Source organism: Vulpes lagopus, chromosome 12, assembly GCF_018345385.1.
Source record: "Vulpes lagopus strain Blue_001 chromosome 12, ASM1834538v1, whole genome shotgun sequence".
Taxonomy (NCBI): domain Eukaryota; kingdom Metazoa; phylum Chordata; class Mammalia; order Carnivora; family Canidae; genus Vulpes; species Vulpes lagopus.
The window spans coordinates 16,286,355-16,308,675 of record NC_054835.1 but is presented as its reverse complement, the minus strand read 5'-3'; the positions used below and the strand labels follow the sequence as shown (position 1 = coordinate 16,308,675).

At 41.6% G+C, this 22,321-nt stretch overlaps 1 protein-coding gene across 3 annotated transcripts in view; it reads left to right on the top strand.

Moving 5' to 3' along the window:
* Window positions 1-22,321, top strand: part of VPS53 (VPS53 subunit of GARP complex) — a 141,459-nt gene that overhangs the window by 65,349 nt on the left and 53,789 nt on the right. For all 3 annotated transcript variants that reach the window (XM_041725241.1, XM_041725242.1, XM_041725243.1), the window contains 2 exons: window positions 9,872-9,973; window positions 17,378-17,472. In XM_041725241.1, the coding sequence (XP_041581175.1) occupies window positions 9,872-9,973; window positions 17,378-17,472 (197 nt within the window). The remainder of the gene's footprint in view (window positions 1-9,871; window positions 9,974-17,377; window positions 17,473-22,321) is intronic.

The following is a 22,321-nucleotide window of genomic DNA, read 5'->3' as shown; positions in this document are numbered from 1 at the left end:
GAAGCTGCTCCTTGTCTCCTTACATCCTCCCTGTGCTGTCTTGCTTTTGGGAAAAATCTTCCGTGGTTACCATTTTATTTCAGGGCATCAGAATAAACTACAAAATGAACCAAGATATTATCTTGATACCCTTTAACATATGCCAGATTTCAGAGAAGGTTAGTGAATTCCTTGCAAAGTTATGGAACAGATAAGTCAGCCAGTCAGGTGGACCATAGACCCTCCCAGGTCCACTCATCCCTTCTCACTGTATTATTCAGATCCTTTTAAGCCTCTTGCTGACTGATGAACAAGTAGAGTGAGCAGGAGAGGCGATGATCTCATCTGGAAGAGCCTGCCACAGTCCAGTTCCTCCAAACTGATCAGTGTGATGCATCATCATTGGCTCTTTTTTGACAGATGCAATTTTGACATCTGAAAGAAATGGAAGCTGAAAGAACCTTAAGGATAGGGCTTGTCTTGTTTTTGTGGTACTAGCCCTAACATGTTTACAGTGTCCTGTGCTGTAATTTACTGGAAGAAGTGAGCTGCCTTTTGCTAATTGCCTAAACTCCTGGCCCTTAAGAGAGATTCAAAATACTCTGTAAATTAAAATGCCTTGAAATTAAAAGCAAATGTGTGGGTGTGATTAACTATACCTGCAGGCATTCTTAGTAACTCAATGATTAGATTCAAGGTAAATATTATATTCAACCTCTGTGAAAGCAGAGTGGGTTAAGTTTTTCTTTTAAGATTTTGTTTATTCATGAGAGACACAGAGAGAGAGAGAGAGAGAAGCATAGACATAGGCAGAGGGAGAAGCAGACTCCATGCAGAGAGCCCGATGTGAGACCTGATCCCGGAACTCCAGGATCACGCTCTGGGCCAAAGGCAGGCACTTAACCACTGAGCCACTGGAGCAATGTTCCAGTTAGGTTAAGTTTTTGTAAAAGACTCACTGAGTTTGGGAGATTTTGGGTTTTGTTTTTGTTTTTGTTTTTGTTTTCTTAAATAAAATTTAAAATTTTCCCATTTCATGTAGCTGGATTTCCCCTCCTCTTGGCCATTGCATAAATTGCCTTTCTAAATAGAATCATCCTTTGGCTTATAGGGATGCTTTTAGTACATATTATATTTGCCTGATTTTTAAAATTACATTATAAATGTATAAGCTATAGACATAATTTTTAACCATGAAGTTTGAGCATAAGAATGTTTGCAGAAAGCTCACTATGTAAGAAAGCCCACCAGAGTGGCTTGCCCTGTACTTCAGTCTTACAGCAACTTAACACCTGAGTCAGGGAGACCATGTAAGTAGAGGAGGAACAGGGTTTCAGCAGTTCTGCCACAGTATGATGACTTCTGTCCTGAGCAAGGAAATAGCTCTCCTTTGATTTCAAAATGCTTTATAAATAATTTCTTTGATGATAAAGGAATGTATTCCTTCATTTAAATAACATCTGAAGAAGAGATTAACTTCTGTTAATTTGTTTCTGAGAAGAAAGTAATAAATGGTCAAGATAGAAAAGGTAGAAATTATACCAAGAACGGAGACAAGAGAAAACATCATTCGTTTTCCCATCAGAGATGGTAGTGTGTTCTTTTTATAAAGTTGAAATTGCACCTTTTTTTTTTTTTAGATTTATTTATTTATTTGAGAGAGAGAGAGAGAGAGAGAGTGGGAGGTGAGGAGGAGCAGAGGGAGAGAGAATCTCAAGCAGACTGCACTAGCACTGAGCCCAACACGGGCCTCCATCTCACAACCCTGAGATAGTGACCTGAACAGAAATCAAGAGTCAGACACTCAACTGACTAAGCCACCCAGGCATCCTTGGGTTGTTTGTCTTTTATTCTTGAGTTATGGGAATGTTTTGGGGTTGTTTTTTTTTAAAGATTTTATTTATTCATGAGAGATACAGAGAGAGGCAGAGACATAGACAGAGGGAGAAGCCAGCTGCCTGTGAGGAGCCTGATGCAGAACTCAATCCCAGGATCCTGGGATTACGCCCTGAACCAAAAGCAGATGCTCATTGAGCCACCCAAGTGCTCCTGTGGGAATGTTTTTAAAAAATGTTTTCTAGGGGATCCCTGGGTGGCTCAGTGGTTTACTGCCTGCCTTCAGCCCAGGGCGTGATCCTGGAGTCCCAGGATCGAGTCCCACGTCAGGCTCCCTGCTTGGAGCCTGCTTCTCCCTCTGCCTGTGTCTCTGCCTCTGTGTGTGTGTGTGTCTCTCATGAATAAATAAATAAAATCTTAAAAATAAATAAATAAATAGATAGATAAATAAATAAATAAATAAAATGTTTTCTAAATATATTCTGTCATTTATCAGATACATGATTTATAAATATTTTCTCCCATTCTGTGGATTGTCGTTTCACTTTTTTGATAGTGTCCTTTGATATAAAAAGTTTTCCGTTTTGATGAAATCCTACTTTCTTGTTTTTTTTTCTTTTGTTATTTGAGTTTTGGTGTCATCCCCAAGGTCACAAGCACTTAACCTGTGCTTTATGCTAAGAGTTTTATAGTTTGGGACTCTTATATTTATTTATTATTATTTTTAAAAATTTTATTTAGTTATCCATGAGAGAGACAGACAGACACAGAGGGAGAAGCAGGCTCCTCGCAGGGAGCCCAATGCAGGACTTGATCCCTGGACTCGGGATCATGCCCTAAGCCAAAGGCAGACGCTCAACCATTGAGCCACCCAGGCATCCCTGGACTCTTATATTTAGATCTTTGATTCATATCGAGCTTATTTTTATATATGATGTGTAAATATGGTTTTATAGCTTTTCTTCATATGTCATATCTTTTTTTTTTATTTTTATTTATTTATTTATTTATGATAGTCACAGAGAGAGAGAGAGAGAGAGAGAGAGGCAGAGACACAGGCAGAGGGAGAAGCAGGCTCCATGCACCGGGAGCCCGACGTGGGATTCGATCCCGGGTCTCCAGGATCGTGCCCTGGGCCAAAGGCAGGCGCCAAACCGCTGCACCACCCGGGGATCCCTTTTTTTTTTTTTTTTTTTTACAATAGTCACACAGAGAGAGAGAGAGAGAGGCAGAGACACAGGCAGAGGGAGAAGCAGGCTCCATGCACCGGGAGCCCGACGTGGGACTCGATCCCGGGTCTCCAGAATCGCTCCCTGGGCCAAAGGCAGGCGCCAAACCGCTGCGCCACCCAGGGATCCCCGTATGTCATATCTTAAGTGGTTTCTCAGTAATTATATTTCATGGTAGAGATGGTCCACAATTTCCCTAACTATCCTTTTCTTGTTGGACCCTTAAGTACTTGTCATTTTTTCTTTTTTAAAAAAAATATTTATTCATGAGAGAGAGAGAGAGAGAGAGAGAGAGAGAGAGAGAGAGGGGCAGAGGGAGAAGTAGGCTCCATGCAGGGAGTCTGACACGGAACTTGATCCCGGGTCTCCAGGATCACGCCCCGGGCTGAAGGCGGTGCTAAACCGTTGGACTACCGGGGCTGCCCCATTTTTTCATTATTATAAACAAGACCACAGCAAACAAATTTTTGTTCAAATTGGAGATAAGTTTCTTATGCTACAAGTTGAATTACCGGGCCAAAAGAGAGGAGTTTTTCAAATTTAAGATAGCCTCTGTTTTGGGGTGCCTGGGTGGCTCACTCGGTTACTTGCCTGCCTTTGGCTCAGGTCATGATCCTGGGGTCCTGGGATTGAACTCTGCATTGGGCTCCCTGCTCAGCAGAGAATCTGCCTCTCCCTCTCCCGCTTCCTCTACCTGTGCACAAGCTCTCTCTCTCTCTCTCTCTCTCTGGAAAGTATAAAAAAAAAAAAAAAAGCCTCTGTTTTAAACTGTTTTCTGTATTCTTGTGTCTTTTTTTTTTTTAATTTTTATTTATTTATGATAGTCACAGAGAGAGAGAGAGGGGCAGAGACACAGGCAGAGGGAGAAGCAGGCTCCATGCACCGGGAGCCTGACGTGGGACTCGATCCAGGGTCTCCAGGATCGCGCCCTGGGCCAAAGGCAGGCGCCAAACCACTGCACCACCCAGGGATCCCCTGTATTCTTGTGTCTTAATGAATGCCTCTGCTTAATCTCCCAGCGCTAGTCTTGATGTTAGTGATGGTTTGTAAAGGTTCAGAAGAGTTACTCTTTGTTTTCATGTAATTTGTGGTGCTAATGCACTGATGCTTAATGTAAAGGGATAACTCTGCCAGATTAAAACAAAAAAAAAGGCAAAGCAATCTGAAACTTTTTTTTAGAGTAATACACGCTTCCTCCTAGGAATATACTCAAGAAAATTGAAAATTCAAAAAAAAATTGAAAATTCTTTTATGTTCATATAAAAACTTGTACATGAATGTTCATGGCAGCACTATTCACAGTAGCTAAAAAGAAGAAACAACCCAAATATCTTTTAATGAACAAATGGTTAAGCAAAATGTGGTATACCCACACAGTGGAATATTATTCAGCCAAAAAAAAAAAAAAAGGGACTGAAATACTGACCCATATTACAGGTTGAACCTTTAAAACACAATACAAAGTGAAAGAAGCCAGATGCAAAAGGCCACATTTTATATGAAATGTCCAGAATAGGCAAACTCATAGAGACAGTAAGTGGATTAGGAGTCACCAGGGATTGGGGGAAGGGGAGGATTGGAAGTAATAGCTAATGGATATGGGGCTTCCTTTGGGGTAAAAGTGTTCTGGAACCGAACGGTGGTGATGATGGTGGCACCATCTCATGAACATACTGAAAATCACTCAATTGTAAATCACCTAACATGGTGAATTTGATGTTAATTATATGTCACAATTTTAAAATATTACAGGTTTTAGGAAATAGATTAGTTATAAATATCTTCACTCTTCAGATAATTTGTCTACCAAAAAAAGAAAAATGTATGCTTGTTAAAGCTCTAACAGAATAAAGTATTTTTTAATTTTTTAATTTTTTTTAAAGATTTATTTCCTTATTCATGAGAGACAGAGAGAGAGGCAGAGACCTAGGCAGAGGGAGAAGCTGGCTCCCTGCCTGGAGTCCAAGATCCAGATCACAGGATCACGCCTTGAGCCTAAGGCAGACACTCAACTGCTGAGCCACCCAGGCATCCCAGAATAAAATATTTCAAAAGAACAATCTCTTCCTTCTTAATTACTCTAAATTCCTCTCCCCAGAGATGTCTACTGTTTAAGAGTTGGGGGTATATTTTTGAGACTGTGCTATAAGTTATGCACATGCACGCATGCACACACAGGTTGCACACACACAGGTTTTTTTTTTTGTTTTGTCTATAGAAAACAGAAACTTTTGCCCGTGTCTGAAGAGGATTTTATTGAGTGTTTCTCATCCAATCAAGATTTATTCACAGACTTTTAAAAAAGATTTTATTTATTAATTTGATAAAGACGGCACAAACAGGGGGAGCAGCAGGAAGAGGGAGAAGCAGACTCCCCATTGAGCAGGGAGCCCCACATGGGGCTCAATCCCAGGACTCTGGGATCATGACCTGAGCAGAAGACAGATGCTTAACTGACTGAGCCACCCAGGCACTCCTCATGAACGTTTTTAAAGCTATTTGTGTATAGCCTTGGCAAAAGATGAAAAATTGAATCAGACGGGTGCCTATTGTTTAGTGGAGAAAGAAGCTATACATAACGGTCACAATATAAGATATGAGCACGGTGGTACTGAGATAGGTCCCAGCAATATTAAACCAGGTGTGCAGGGCCCTGTGTTTAGTCATAACAGCTGAAGCCTCCAGGCCATCTCTTTAAGGACAAATCAGGAGTTGAGCTGGAATAAAGTATTTATGGAATGAGAAATGCAGAAGTTGTGGAATTTTCGTCTACTAACTGAAAGCTTTCTCCTCCAGGAAAAGGAAACAGATGAGTCTTAAATTTCAGAGCTCCTTCTCTGATCATTTGAAGTGTCCAGCAAGGGTCTCAGAAAAGGATTTGTGCGGGCAGACCCAGATGCAGATGCACTACTGACCAAAGCCAGCTTCTCTCCCTAGCAGTATATTAGACTGCTTGTCCATCCCGTGGACCTTATTTTTTTGGAGGTGGTGGGAATCCCATGTGTTTAATTAGTAGGAGTTAACTTGCTGTATGTAGAATTTTTCTTTCCCTTATGGACTTGAAGTCAACTGTCATCATAGCACAAATTATGAATTCTTTTTAAATTGGAAAGTCGTTCAGTTCTTGGCATTTTTTTGTTTTGTTTTGTTTAGCAACCCAGAGCTCATGGAATATGTCATTTGAGTTATTTAAGATCTAAACCCAAACTTGTAATTCTTTATGGTCTATGACAGCTGCAAAGAAGAAATGAGAAATGTGGTCTGGTTGGCTCCAATAAGGGGGCTCTTGCATAGAAGGCCGAGTTGTGCTGGTGATTGCTCCTTGCAAAGACATTCTTTCATCACAGCAAATTAGTCCGAGCAGAAACACAGCCTACCAAACAGCAGGAGTCTGTGCCTGCCCCTCGATGTTTGGGGGGGGGGGGGTGTTCTTTTTTTAAAGATTTTATTTATTTATTCATGAGAGACACAGAGAGAGAGAGGCAGAGACATAGGCAGAGGCAGAAGCAGGCTCCATGCAGGGAGTCTGATGTGGGACTCAATCCTGGATTCTAGGATCACTACCTAAGCCCAAGGCAGACACTCAACTGCTGAGCTACCCAGGTGTCCCCACCCCTCAATGTTTCTAACACAGTATTTACCCATAGTGTTAGCAGTACATGCTGTACTTTGAGAGCTTCCTTGGAGACTAGGGAAAAAGAGAAGCCCATGCTTACGCCTTTGTAATTTGATGGACCCATTGTTTTCATTTCCTTGGGAAATCCCAAAGAGGCACAGTAGTAGGGACAGCATTTTGTGTCTAAAACAAATTCTTTTTACAGAACTTTTTTGCCTTGTGTTCCTACTTCTCTGCCATTTGAGAGTTGCTCCATTGAGAAAGGCACCGCCACAGTTCTGCCCCATTAAATATGAATGAGAACTCCCACTTACTGAGCTTTCCCTGCATGCCAGATGTTGTTTGAGCTGCTTTATATACATATCTCATGCTTTACATACATAGTCTCATTTGATCCTCAGGCAGTTCCACATGGTGGGCATTAATGTCCCTTCACATTGCAGGGAACAGCCAAGGCTTAGAGAAGCTAAGCAGCATATCCAAGTGATAGAGCCTAGACTCAAACCCAGGTTTGTCACTCATTAATGACGACACCAGCCATGTAGTTGCTCAGGCCAAAAAAGGAATGAATTTTGATTCCTTTTTTTCCTACACCCTCACATTCATTTTCTCAGCCCGTCCTCTTGGGTTTACTTCCTAAATATGTCCCAAATCCGGCCACCTGTTTCCATCTACACAGCACTAGCTTAATCCAGTCCTGTATTAGTCTTTGCCTGGAACACAGTAGCAGCCTCTTAGACTGGTCTTCCATTACAGCTCATCTTCCTCACAGCAGTGGAATGATACTGTAAAAGTCTAAATTAGATCATATCACTTCCTTGTTTAACCTCTCCCACCCTGATGATTACCCAGTTGCTATGAGAAGAAAATCTCATCTTTACCATGGCCCACAAAAGCTATGCACTTGGGCTCCTGCTGCCTCTTTTACCTCATCCCCCTGTCCTCCTGTCTGTCCCTCAGAAGCACCAAATTCATTCCAGCCTTTGCACCAGGTCATGCTGCTGAGAATGTTCTTTGCAGATCTTTGCCTGACTAGCTCCTTCTCATTCTGGTCTCTGCTCAGATATCACCTCCTTGAGGAGGCCTTGTCTGATCATCCTGTATAAAGAAGAATTTAGAAATGTTTTCAGGGGTGGCTGGGTGGCTCAGTTGGTTAAGCGTCTGCCTTTGGCTCAGGTCATGGTCCCAGGGTCCTGGGATTGAGCCCCTTATTGGGCTCCCTGGTCAGCGGGGAGCCTGCTTCTCCCTCTCCTCCCTGCTTGTGCTCTCTCTCAGATAAATAAAATCTTTTAAAAAGAAAAAAATACGTTAGAAATATTGCTTTCAAATGTACATTACTTTCTGAAAATGGCCTAATTCTAAAAATAAACTATTTTGCTTTAAGTTGATAGGGATTTTTTTTCCCCTGTATCAGGCAAAGCAAGCCAAAGTTTGGGGTGTATAAATTGTAAATGTTTGCTTGGTTATTGCACCATATTGTTTCTCAGCAGGATACCATAAAACTCATTGTCCTACTAATGATTACCTTGACCTAACACATTGATCACAAGGCTTTCTTCATACACTGAGTCTGTCTGGCAACCTAATAGCATCCGAGTAGTGTTTAGGCTGAAAATTAAGTAGTTTACATGATTGTAAGCAGTATGGTCTTAAAACCTAAACCAGACACTGGCATGATTTGTGTTTTTTGTGTTTTAATTTTTTATATTTTCCTGAATTGTTTTTGTTAGGATTTTCCTTTTTCTTTTCTTTTTTTTTTTTCTTCGTAGTATCTTCAGCTGACAGAAGATACTTCCTGACACTTGACAGAGTTCACACTATATAGTCCGTGTGCTGTCCTTCTTGTCTTAGGGGTTAGTTCAAGTTGGTCTGCTGATAATATGCAAAGATGTCCCAAGTACATGTAGAAACACCCTCTCTGGGGTGCTTGGGTGGCTCAATCGGTTGAGCAGCTGCCTTCAACTCAGGTCATGATCTCAGGGTCCTGGAATTGAGCCCTGAGTCAGGCTCCCTGCTCAGCGGGGAGCCTGCTTCTCCATCTCCCTCTGCCCCTCCCCCCTGCTTGTGCACATGCTCACTTGCTCTCTCTCTCTCAAGTAAATAAAATCTTAAGGAAAACAAACAACACCCTCTCCACCTGGCTTCTTGTCCATTCTTTGCCCTTCCCCTCATCCCCAGTGCTAGCCAATCCCTTTTCTCCTCCTTGTCCACTTAGTTTTCTTTCAGTTCCCTGGTATAAGCAATATCTGGGGGTCAAATTTGTGAAAAAAAAAAATCCGAAGAGCTGTCTCAATTCTTTTGTTGCACTGGAATTATCATCACCGGGATCCCTTATATGTGTCATGTGTTCTTTGTTGCCTTTCGCACCCTTTATCACATCTGACGCTTCCTGGAGTCCTGTAACAGGAGACTTTGTGCAGAATATGGGGCTGCTGTGGCCAAGAGAAGTTAGGTGATTGGCCAGTGCTGCTGCTAAAACTTTACCACACCTCCTGCCTCTAGCTTTTCCACCATCCTGTGGTCCCACTCAATGATGTGTTTTAAAAGAGTGGTCATAATCAGATCCTGAGAACTAATTTTTCCCAAGGAATTTTGCTGTTTATTGTAATGAGACTTATTTGGGAAGGGACTTCTTTCTATAATCTAGAACACGTAAGATTGGCTTTATAGTTTGTTCTTGTATTCTAATCCATCTAGCATTTTGATTCATTCATATTTAGGGGGCAGCTAGGAAATTCCAGGTACCCAGATATTGGAGGAGGGAGAAGGACAGACATGATCCCCACCATCATAAAATCTAGTGGGGACAAGACAAATAAATGGACAGTTGCAATATTTTAATAAATACCGAGGTAGGTGTATATATGCTGGGTGGGATGGAAACATGTAGCAGGGATATCTAACCCAAACTTGAAAGGCAGGGAAGGCTTCCCAGAAGAAGGGACTTCTAATTTGAGGGCTAAAGAATGAATGAGAGTTTTAGCCAGATTGGATTTGGGATTGGGGTGGAGCGAGCAATAGGTTTCAGAAAGATGGGAAATAGTATAAAGGCTGGGAGGTAAGAATGTGGTCCATGTTGTTTCAGTTCTGGTTCATTAGATCAAATTTCATAATTTGGCAGTTGGAGAGACTCAGAAAAAGCAGATAATTGGGAAAGGTATTGAGAATATGCTCACAAAATATCTATCACTTTCTCATGTCTTCTTAACAGAAAAAACTTGAGTGTCCACCCCCATCCACCAATCCCTTTCTGGAAGATGAGCCAGCACCAGAGATGGAGGAACTGACAATGGAGAAAGGAGATTTAGATCAAGTAAGTCCAGTTTGCCCTTCCACATGCCACTGACCTAATGTCTGCTTCTGAAAATGGCTCTGTTCACTCTAAATGTGGCCCTTTGGCCATTGACCACATTCAGAGATTACAGCTTTGGTGGTCTTCATAGAAAGCCTTTATCTAAAGCCTTTATCATATTTTGAAAACTGAGTGAAAGAGCAGCCTTTCTTGCCAACCTCCATTCCCAAAAAGCTCCCCTGCTGGAATGAGCAACCCACACCCATTTAATTGGTCTGTGCGGTGCAGCTGCGGGGCAGGGTGGGGGCGGCCAGAACTCTACCCATCTCGTTCACCATCTCCTGCACCTGCCAGCCTACCTCTTGGTTGTGTTCTCATCTGGCTGGTGACGACACAGGAGAGGCTTGAGACTCCCCAGTGGAGTTAGTAGCAGCAGCAGCTAGGAGAGGCCTCCACTCAGTGCAAGCTGAGCATTTGAGGTCTGGAAGGCATCGGGGAGGCCTGGAAACATCAAGTGACCAATGGCATATTTGGAGAGTTACTTTTCAGAGCACACTAGCACTTTCATTTCCTTCGGATTTTCTGTCCAACTCTAAATTTCCTCTCCCTTCATCCTATAGAATGGTGTTTTTGTTTCGTTGCCATTTTATGACAGAGCAGTTAGAGCAATAAATCAGACCTTTTCCTGTCTGGATTAGTGATCCTTCTTTAATTTTCTACACTTGGCTGCTTGAGGGTTATTTTATAGTGTTGTTTTGCTCCAGACACCACAGAAAGGGGAGGCTGGCTGGGAAAACCAGCCTGGGAACCCCATAGCCACACACTTGCAGCTAACCTGCATTCCTCGCATGGTGACAGTGGGTGTACCTCCAATCTTGGCAGGAGCAAAAGAAAGAATTTCTAGGAGCAATCCTGAAGTGATGCAGTAAAATGTGTCTGGTCCACTGATTAAATAATTATAATAACATGGATACCTTGCATTTTTATGGGCTTTATAGTTTCAAAAGTCTTTTACGTGCTTTATTTCATTTCATCTTTCTGGCAATGCCTGCCTCTTGTTTTATAGGATTTTATATGAGCCGCTGTATGCGCAGGTCAGAGAGATTAAGTGATTTTGCCCAGGGTTACAGAGTTTGGGCATGGACAAGCTAGGACTGGTAGAAAGGCTAGATGTCAGAGAGTGGAATTCCTTTCATGGAGCTCTTTTACTACTCCAGGCTGTCTCAGTGAAAAGTGGAGGTCACAGAAATGAACCCTGTGAATACAAGGTGAATGAATACAACTGGAAGGATACCTTATGGCTATATCCCAGGGACTTGTGGGATTAGATGTAATTGATTTAAAGCCATCCTATCAGCTAGTATGGGAGAAAACAAAAGATTTCTAATAACTAAAGAAATAACCTCTCTCACATTTGGGGAGGAAGGACTGGGATAGGAAGGAGTATGGAAGTAGAGCTCATTCTTCTGGTGCATCCTCTACCCACACTCCATCACCCATACTCTTGGTGCTTGCTTTGGATCATAGTGCCATTCTCAGGGCCCTGTGCCTTCCCAGTGCCAGTGACTGTTTTTGTTCTTCTGCCATGGAAAGTAATTGATCTCTTTAGCTAGTCATCTCTGGATATCATTAAACTGGATTTGATGAGGCCCCTGTTACCACAAAATCAGTTTAGTAGATAAAATATGATTTGTCTCTCTCAGAGCACTTGTTGCTCACCCTGGAACCTAGAGGTGATTGTTGTAAGGACCAAGACTGCTCATTCTAAGGACATAGAGCACAGGTATGGGGGTAAGCAGAGGCAGACTCTGGTCCGCCATTAGCTGACCACCTGGTGGGTTTTTGCTCTCTCTAGACTTGCCATAATATTTCCATCTTTAGAAAGAGCCCGTGGTTGTCAAACTATATTCCTCTGTGCCCCATCACATGTTGGCTGTGGGAGTTGGGAGGAGACCATGGCTCTGACTCCCTCCAAACAGAGCAGTTCTGTTCTGTTCTGATAAAAGTTCTGAGTCACTTTTATCATGAAATTTCAGGTAAAATTTCTTCTGAACCTGAGGTTTGAGATCTGTTTAGAAACAAAGTACCAAAAACTCCTGGACTAGATGACCCACCTGCAGTCTCACTGGCCGTTACTTATTAGTGATAACACCTGCACACCGTCTCCAGCTCCCTGCAGCCTCCGTAGCACTTGTCTTGCTTGTGGTCCATTAGGTGGGAGCTCCAGGATCTCCCTCTTCCCAACCACTTACTTCTGGAGTTAGCTGTACAGGAAGTGCAGGAGCCCCGCATGACCTTAGGGAGGAAGTCCACAGAAAGTGAGAGGTAAGCTGAGCCAGAAGTATAGGGGAAGGCCCCTATTGATGGCCTGGGGTTACTCAACCCATTGTGTCACTGCAGTAAGTAGACATGGCCCTCAAGGGCAGGATCCCTCCCTGCCCACTCCTGCAGCATAGGCTGTTGAAAAAGGAGTGTGAACTTGAAAAAAGGTGTTTAGTCTGAGCCACCAGTTGCCGAGTCCCAAGTGATGAAAAATGGCATCTGAAAGGGGCTTGAGGGTACTCAAAGAAAAGAGGAGAAGAAATAAGGAATTTCTGGTTTTAAAATGTACCCTTCTGGTGATCCAAGCAGTTAGATTTAATCTGTTTACATTGGATGGTAATAAAAGGAAGTGGGGCCAGCTGCAGAGCTCCTTACTGTGACAACAGTAACCTTCTATTATTCCCTCAAACTCCAGGAGGAAATAACTGAAACATCTGTGGCTCTTGGACAGAATTCACACACTCAGATAGGCAGCCCGAATGCTACTGCTAAATGACTTCGTATGTTCTTTCAGCAGAGACACAACCCTTTTGGGGAGCCAGACAGTACACAAGGAGACACCAGTTTGAGCTGAAATTCCAGCACCTCTTATCTAAATATGAGCACAGTCACCAAGCAACTATAGGCTGGAGGCAGCCCTGTGGAAAAAAAGCAAAAAGGAAACTTTGGGCAGTCCCTCCCATTGTTCCCCTTTTGCTTCCAGCTCAGACGAAAAATGCTGCAAGGGACCAGAAGCTGTGGTGTCAGGTGTCTCCTCACTGCCAGGAGTGGCATTAGTGGGGAGAGGCAGGGTGGAGCAATCACCTGCCCATAGGGTTGGGACACTCACACTGTCTGATGATGCAGTTCTCTGAGTGCCAGTTTTGGAGTGATCTGCGGTGCCTCATCGAGCACAGGATCTGTGGAAGACTGACCAACATGAGTTTGTTGGAATAGCACATAGCTATTTTCTTGTATCACTTAGAATTTGTCTCTTGTACATATTCTGAATGAGCTCCTCAGGCTTCTCTAGACCTAGATTTTTATTGTATGTCACTTTTGCACATGCATAAAAAGGAAAATAAGAGCAAAATAAATAAGATATTCCTAAGACAACTTCACATTCAGAGTCCAACTCCTGTCCCACGTTGTTTTTTTTTTGTTGTTGTTGTTGTTATTGTTTTTTGTTGTATTTTTTTTTTTTTAGACTTTGTGTTTTGAATTGTAAACTCATAAGTAGTTGCAGAGTGCAGAGAGGTCCTATATACCCATCTCCCATCCCAGCTTCCCCCAGTGGTGACAGCTACTATAACTATAGTGCATTATTAAAACCGTGAAATTGATTCTAACCCCTATTTTACTCAGGCATGAATGCCCATGTTTTCCCACACTGGTGTCCTCTGGGCTATCTAAAGAATTGGTGACATGCCATTGCTTCAGTGTTCCTTTACTGTCTGGGGTTATTTGCCAAGCCATTGGCATCCATCTCCCAAGCTTTTTATTGTTATTTTTACTTTTTATTTATTTATTTTAAAGATTTTATTTATTCATGAGAGACACACAGAGAGAGGCAGAGACATAGGCAGAGGAAGAAGCAGGCTCCCTACAGGGAGCCGGATGTAGGACTCGATCCCAGGACCCCAGGATCACAACCTGAGCCAAAGGCAGTTGTTCAACCACTGAGCCACCCAGGTGCTAACTAATTTTTACTTTTTAAAAGGAAATACCTGGGCAGCCCGGGTGGCTCAGCGGTTTAGTGCTGCCTTCAGCCCAGGGCCTGATCCTGGAGACCTGGGATTGAGTCCCATGTCAGGCTCCCTGCATGGAGCCTACTTCTCCCTCCGCCTCTCTGTCTCTCGTGAGTAAATAAATAAAAAATCTTAAAAAAAAAAAAAAAAAAAGAAAGAAAAAGAAACGAAAATACCTAAATTAGAGAAAAGTTTTCAGAGAATTACAAGAACTCTCAAATATCTTTCCCCTGGAAAGATAACATTTTGCTACATTTACTTATCTTCCTTTTCTCCCCCCCACCCCCATTCCTCCTCTCCCTTTCTTTCTCTCTTCCTCCTCCCTCTCTGCCTCTTTCTTTTTTTTTTTTTTTTTTTTTTTTTTAATTTTTGTTTACTTATGATAGTCATCACAGAGAGAGAGAGAGAGAGAGACATAGACAGAGGGAGAAGCAGGCTCCATGCAGGGAGCCTGACATGGGATTTGATCCCGGGTCTCCAGGATCACGCCCTGGGCCAAAGGCAGGCGCCAAACCGCTGCGCCACCCAGGGATCCCCTCTGCCTCTCTTTCTTTGGAATAGTTTGTAAGTTAGCATGTATCATGTCCTTTATCTCTAAATATTTCTGTATGCAGTTCCTAACAAGAAGATCATTCAGTTCAGTTACCACAGATCAAAATCAGAAAATGTAGTTTCAGTGTAATACTATGATCTAATTTATAGAGCTTATATTTCATTATGTAGCCATTCTAAGGTGATAAACTAAAACATTGTCAGTAATTGGAAAATTGCCCATAAATTAGTAAACAAAGCCAAATACAAAATATTTTATTTAAAACATGTTGATTGGGCATCCCGGGTGGCCCAGCGGTTTAGCGCCGCCTTCAGCCCAGGGCATAATCCTGGAGACCTGGGATCGAGTCCCACGTCGAGCTCCCTGTATGGAGCCTGCTTCTCCCTCTGCCTGTGTCTCTGCCTCTCTCTCTCTCTCCTCTCTGTGTATTCTCATGAATAAATAAATAAAATATTTAAAAAAATAAAACTTTGATTTCGGGGATCCCTGGGTGGCTCAGCAGTTTAGCGCCTGCCTTCTGCCCAGGGCGTGATCCTGGAGTCCTGGGATCAAGTCTCACATCAGGCTCCCTGCATGGAGTCTGCTTCTCCCTCTGCTTATGTCTCTGCCTCTCTGTGTGTGTGTCTCATGAATAAATAAATAAAAATTTAAAAAAAATAAAAATAAAAAACATGTTGATTTAAGATATGACAACATTCTGTGTTATAAACTCCAGTTTATAATTACCAGAAGCTATCCTGCAGATGTGTGAATTGTTTTGTCACAGGAAAAAATATAAATGGGATAATTACAATCCTTATAATGACTATTAATAAAAAGCTATCTGGGTATTGTGGCTATAGTTTTCAATTCTAAAATCAGATATCTAGTCTTATAAAAGTTAAATCACATTTATCTATTCATTTAACAATCACCTTATTGAAAAGAATGAAATAATAAAAAATAGATAACTGACTTAGAAAATACAGAACAATTAGGTAAAGACCACCCATACATAGCACTATGTCATGGATCTGCCGCTTAAAATGATGGAAGTGTGAGAGAAACTCCCAGGGCATCTGAGAAATGAAGTAGAACTTTGAATTCAGACAAGACAAACTCCATGAACCCAGGCTGGGGCGTCTCTGGTGGTCTCAGCCTCAGACCTGACTTTGGTGGTGGCTTCTGGATAAAGCAAAACAACCCGAGTGTAATTATTTTAGGAAGGACCAGAATTTCTAAAAATCTTGCAAAAAAAAACAAAACTGAAGACATGGAACTCTCTAAAGGTGATAAAGGGAGAGCGGGAGAGCTGAACAGGAGACTGGGATATGTCTAAGGTTGACATTTAATTTACAGTGTTCATTTCCAGTTTTTACAGATGCTTTTAACTATTACAGTGTTTTATTTTTAAAAGTTACTAGAAGAAGGGAATCATTTTTCTGTTTGTCATTAGGGGCTTAGTTTTTCCTCTATTAAGAGATATGAACAGTTCCATTCAACAAGTATGCTATGAGTATCAGTTTATTCCCAAATTGTACTCTAATATCAACCCCAGCAAGGGCTCAGGGTCCTTTTGTTGGCATTTGACAATGAATAGAATTGACTTTTTTTTTTTTTTTTTTTTTTTTAGGAATACAAAAAGATATGTAGGAGGATATTCACTTATTTCTTAGATATTCTGAAAAGGAATTAAGAAGCAAACAGTTTTTAAATGCTTGCCTAACTAGATGGCCTATATATCAGTGGTTTTTAAGTATCAACTGGGGGCCAGCACTGGCCCTGTTTTACAGTGGCCCAAGGCAAAAACTAAAGATAAAATAGTCTGCTTGCCTGCCTATCTGTCTATGTATCTATCTATCTGGTATAAGATCACCAACTGGTCACCTAGGTGGGTCAGTGGTTGAGCATCTGCCTTTGGCTCAGGTCATGATCCCAGCTGGGATCGAGTTCCATATCAGGCTCTCTATGGGGAGCCTGCTTCTCCCTCTGCCTATGTCTCTGCCTCTCTCTGTGTGTCTCTCATGGATAAATAAGTAAAATTAAAAAAAAAAAAAAAAAAAAAAAGAAGGTCACCAACTGTCTTTTCATAGGAAGGACTGCCCTAATGCTATTTTCTCCCTATAAAGTATTTGGGTATAAAATATTCTTAAGGGACTGGTGAGAATGGAAAGTAGCAAAACAAAAAGTTAGCAATGCTATGTTGGTCCTTTAAGGTTCTTTTTCTTGCATTTACTCATCAATTCAACAGTTCAGGAACCATCTCAGCAAAGCAACACTATAAAAGAAAGAGTTCTAGTTCAGGAGATAGGAAGCTTCACCATGTGCCTTTGGGCAGGCTGCTAAGTGCATTTTAGATGTAATATAGTAGTCTAATTCCTACACCAAGGGTTGTTGTGAGGAATAGATGAGATGTTATTTCATGTACAAGTGCTTGATCCATAATAAAAACCACTAAATGGAGGCCATCAAGAATAGACGTGAAAGCATTTTATAAATTCTAAAGCATTATGCAAATATAAGGTACTGTTATTAGCTAGGATTAAATTTTTTTAAACAGTCATATGATGAATAGTTTCCAAATTAAAAGCACATGTGTTATCAGAATAGCAGTAAATCTTTCACCATACAGGGCAAGTCAGTGATATTAACAAAACTGGCTCATTGTTCACAGACTGGCATGAATCAGTGCAAGACATAGTCCCAGTTCAGCTACACGGAGTGCTTATCTGTGTCAGGAGTAAACTTTGAAGGGATTTTTTTTTCTTTGAAACTGCTTGAAAACTTGAAAAAATGGCTTAAGTATAGATTTCTTTCTTTCTTTTTTTTCCTCTCCCTTCACAGCCAAAGAAGCCTAAAGCCCCAGACAATCCATTTCATGGCATTGTCTCCAAGTGTTTCGAGCCTCATCTCTACGTGTATATTGAGTCCCAGGACAAGTGAGTGATGAACGTTTTGCTGTTTTCTACTGCGTTTCTCCCTCCTCTAGTCATGGTTGGGCCTCACAAGGGCACAGCCCTTTCCAGAGGCTGAAGGAGGTCACAGGCCTCCTGTGACCCTCCCTGGAAACCTTCTAAGGAGATTTTTCACTCATATGAATATTATCATTTATTGTATCCATAAATCTTAGAACCCCTAGTTTTACTCTAATAATAAGGTCCTAAATGGATCCTAACAACCTCTTCCCACATAGGTACTGAGCTCTTATATAGCTACACTTGTCAGCCCACAGGGCTTGACCATGGCAGGCACTGGAAAATAGAGAAAGAAAGCCTTGTCTCTAATATACATATTTTTCAGTATAATTTGTTTAGGTTTTCATTTTGAAATGATTTAGACTTCTGAAAAAGTTACCAAAAATCCTCATATATCCTTCCCCCAGAGAATGCTACTGTTTTACATAATCACAGTTATCAAAACCAGGAGGGTGACATTGTGCCATGAATGTCTACTTTCTGGCCCAAGATCCCATCATGCATTTGGTTGTCACGTCTCTTTAGTTTCCTTTAACCTTGAATCCTTCCACAGTCTTTTGTCTATTTCTCATGACCTTGACACTTTACAGAGTATTGATTGACAAGTTATTTTCTACATTGCCCTCAAATTCAATTTGTCTGATGTTTGCTCTTGGTTAAATCTAAATTTTGCATTGTGGGCAAGTATACCATACAGGTGATGTCATGTCCCTCTGCTTACGTCACATCAGGAGGCACTTCATGTGGCTGTGTCTCATTACTGGTGATGTTAACTTTGATCACTTAAGATGGTGCTTGCTAGCTTTTTCTGCTTTGAAGCTACTATTTTTCTCTTTGTAATTAATAAGTATCATGTGGGGGAATACATTGGGACTATGTAACTATTCCTGTTTCTCCTCACGCTGTGCCCACTCATTTTGACATCCCTTGATGATTCCTGCCTGAAGCAGTTATTACTGTAGTGTTTGCCAAATGTTGATTTTCCATTTCCATCATTTCTCCTGTATTTATTAATTGGATTTCTTCTGTAAAGAAGCACTTCCCCTTCATCCCCCTGTGTGTGTGCTTATTTATGTCAGTATGCACTGGTAGATTCTTACTTTCTTTTATGGATTTTTTTTTAAGATTTTATTTATTCATAGAGACAGAGAGAGAGAGAGAGGCAGAGACACAGGCAGAGGGAGAAGCAGGCATCATACAGAGAGCCTGATGTGGGACTCGATCCAGGGTCTCCAGGATCACGCCCTGGGCTTGCAGGCGGTGCTAAACCGCTGCGCCACCGGGGCTGCCCTCTTTTATGGATTAGCATCCATTTAAAATACATACTTTTTACAAACACAGGAGTTCCTAAAAATTTTCACAAAGCAGCCCACTGCTGCCAAGTTTCCTCACAGTGGTCAGAGGAGTATGTTCAAGTTCCAGTGTCCATTTTTCATGAAAAAGAGGAAGGCCTCTCCTCATCCCTGAATTTCTGTCCACAGCCAGAGGATCAATTGAAGACCCTTCCACACTGGAAGGCAGATTTTGGAAAAGTCAGGTTTCTGGAGACAGGCTGGCCCTGGCTCTGAGACGAGGCCTTGTAGCCTAAAAAACGTACTTGGGAGGACCCGACAGTGACTCACGTGGGGAGCACAGTATCGACTGTGAGAGAGTTCTCAAGGGAAGTTCTCTGGGAAAGCATTTAGGTGCTGAGATTTAGTCCCCCCCCCCCTTTTTTTTTTAATGCTTCTGTTGTGGGTTAGCAAATTCTTGTTTCCCAATATGTTTCAGAGGCAAACCATAAGATTAAGAGATTTTTTTAAAAAAAAGGAGAGACTTTTTCAAGTGGATTCACTACATGGGACCTTATTATTATTCACCTATTTGATTCTGTAGATTGCATCTAATTTTTGACCCCATATAAATACAAAATGTAGGGATCCCTGGGTGGCTCAGCGGTTCAGCGCCTGCCTTTGGCCCAGGGCATGATCCTGGAGTCCCGGGATCGAGTCCCGTGTCAGGCTCCGGGCGTGGAGCCTGCTTCTCCCTCCTCCTGTGTCTCTGCTTCTCTCTTTCTCTCTCTTTCTCTCATAAATAAATAAATAAATAAATAAATAAATAAATAAATAAATCTTTAAAAAACAAATATAAAATGTTTCATATTAAAGTTGTAGAAAATGAACTTTGTAGAAGAGCTTCTATGTTAACAGAAACAACCTCCTGCCCCCAGCCCCCAAAGAAAGAGGTACTTTCACATTTGCCTTGCAAAGCCAGGCTGCCACCTCCTCTCTATTCTTTGGACTTACGTCCAAAAGCACACAGAAAGGCAGTAATTGCTATTGCCATTTGCTCCTTTGGAACACCTTGTCTTCTGTGTTAAAAGGTTTTTTCTCAGGAAGTTAGTGAGACACCTCAAGAGACAGGTAAAAGACCAGTTATTTACCTAAGACATTAACAGGTCTTAGAGCAGCCCACCTAGATCACTATTTTTGGACAAAACCTCTTCTCTCATCAACTCCAATTCTTATTTTTAAAAAGGTTTAAAAGCTGTTGGATCCAGAGTTTAAAGTGGATATCTGAAATAACCACGTACTTTCCTCAGACCTACCTGGTCTAGAGAGTTGTTTTTCTGAATTATCTTAATTCTGGTATCTACTCTTTTCACATAGCCTGGATTCATATAAAGTGTACTCATTGTTCATGATACTTCCGGCAGAGAGCCAGACCACCCTTCCTTAGGGACTCTCCATTTCTCTATGAAAAATGAAGTGCTGGCCACTCATCCTGCCGTTTGGCCTCACTAGGATGTTTCCACAGCACTAGGGAAGTAGCAGAAGCTACTTGTAGGAGAATTGCGTAGGTTGTGCTGTTGTCGCTCCAGAATAAGCAGCAAAGGCTTGAAGTAGAAAACAGAATTCAAGAAATCCATTTCCTCATCTTTTAAAGCAGAGAATCAGACAAAATAATGCCTATGGCAGTGGCTATTAACCTTTTTTTGAGTCATGGATCCCTTTGAGAGCTCAATGAAACTGTAGACTCTCTTGACAAAAGAAAATTCACGTAAACCCACACACTATCTTGAGTGCAATTTCAAGGGGTTCTACGAAGTCCTTCCTCCCTTTTGTTAAAGAAACCTAAGGGAAGAAACTCAGGTGGGGACTGATTTTGTACTTATTACAGTCTTGTAGCTTTGACTCAAAAATATGCAAGGGTGGAAAATCTTAGACCATTCACAAGCTCCCAGGTGACAGAGACCCAACACAGTGTAGTGGAAAGAGCGTGGGCCTAGATGCCAGACAGACCATGATTTGAGTCTGCACTCACTAGCCTGGGACCTCAGGCATGGTACTTAACCTCTTGGAGTTTGTTTTATCCTCTCTACAGTCAAGTTAGTAATGTTCCCCTCACAGGATCAGTGGCGAGGATGAGATGAGATGACATGCTGGCATTTGGCACAAGTGATACCTGCCCTGCCCACCTGGTGCTCTTGTTCCAGACTCTCAAGTAGCCCTGATCAGTGTTGCCAGCTTTCTGTTGGGCCTGGCATGGAGTCCGCCCTCTCATCTCCCAAGCCTTTCACCTGCCCAGGCAAAGTTCTGGCAGCACCTGTCCCAGCCAAAAGCCAAAAAGCAGCGGGAGAACTGCAGAGCCAGTACCTAGGGAGGAGGAAGAAAGTAAAGATATCCCCAGAGCCGTCTCCTCAGCAGATTGGGCTAACCTGTCCTTCTATGTTTTAAGCAGCTTTCTCAACTTTTGTTTATGTCAAGAAGGAAGTTATATAACTTTTACTCTTGGGAATGTAGTGATTTTCTCTGGCTGACTCTTGGAGAAGAGATTTCTCTACATAGACACTTTCTTCAAATTGCAGACAAGAGTGCCCCCATTACTCCTTAGTACTTCAGTGTGTGTTTCCTATAAATCAGGATACAGTCTACCTAGCTACAGTGTACATATCAATGTCAGGAAGTTAACTTGATCCATTAGTACCATTTAATTCATAGACTCCATTCCATTTCACTGATAGTCCCAGTCATGTCTTTTCTAGATCCAGGATCCGTGCCAGAATCACAGGGTGCATTTACTTGTCATGTCTCTTTGGTCTCTTCAATCCAGAAATATAACTCATTCTTTCTTTATCTTTCATGACCTTGAAATTTTTGAAGAGTACAGGCCAATTTGTTTGTGGAATGTCCCTCCATCTGAGCTTGACTAATGTTTCTTCATGATTTATGATTTATGCAGAAGTGATGCTGAGTTCTTCTCAGTAATTCATTTTAGGAGGACACAGTGTCCTACTTGTGTTCAATTTTTATTACTTGCTTTAGATGGAGTCTACCAGGCTTCTCTATTTATTAATAAGTAATAATAATAAGTGTCAGGAGAAACATTAAAACCATATAAATAGTCTTTTTCTCATCTTCCACCTCCTGCTGATACTTGCCTGAATCACTTATTACTAAAACAGTTGCCAAATGACAATTTTTCTAATACTGTCATTTCTTCTGCTTTTATTAGTTTGCATTATATTTTAAGAGAAAGCTTTCTCTTTTCCACATTTATTGTGTCAGCATGTATCCATAGATTCCTATTTTATTCAGTGGGTTATATCTGTTATTACCTTCTTTTTTTTTTTTTTTTAAGATTTTATTTATTTATTCATGAGAGACACAGAGAGAAGGCAAAGACATAGGCAGAGGGAAAAGCAGGCCTCTCTCAGGGAGCCTGATGTGGGACTCACGTCCTGAGCCAAAGGCAGACGCTCAACTGCTGAGCCACCCAGGCATCCCCCGTTATTACCTTTTTTAAAGTTTATGTTGGAATAAATTTATACCTA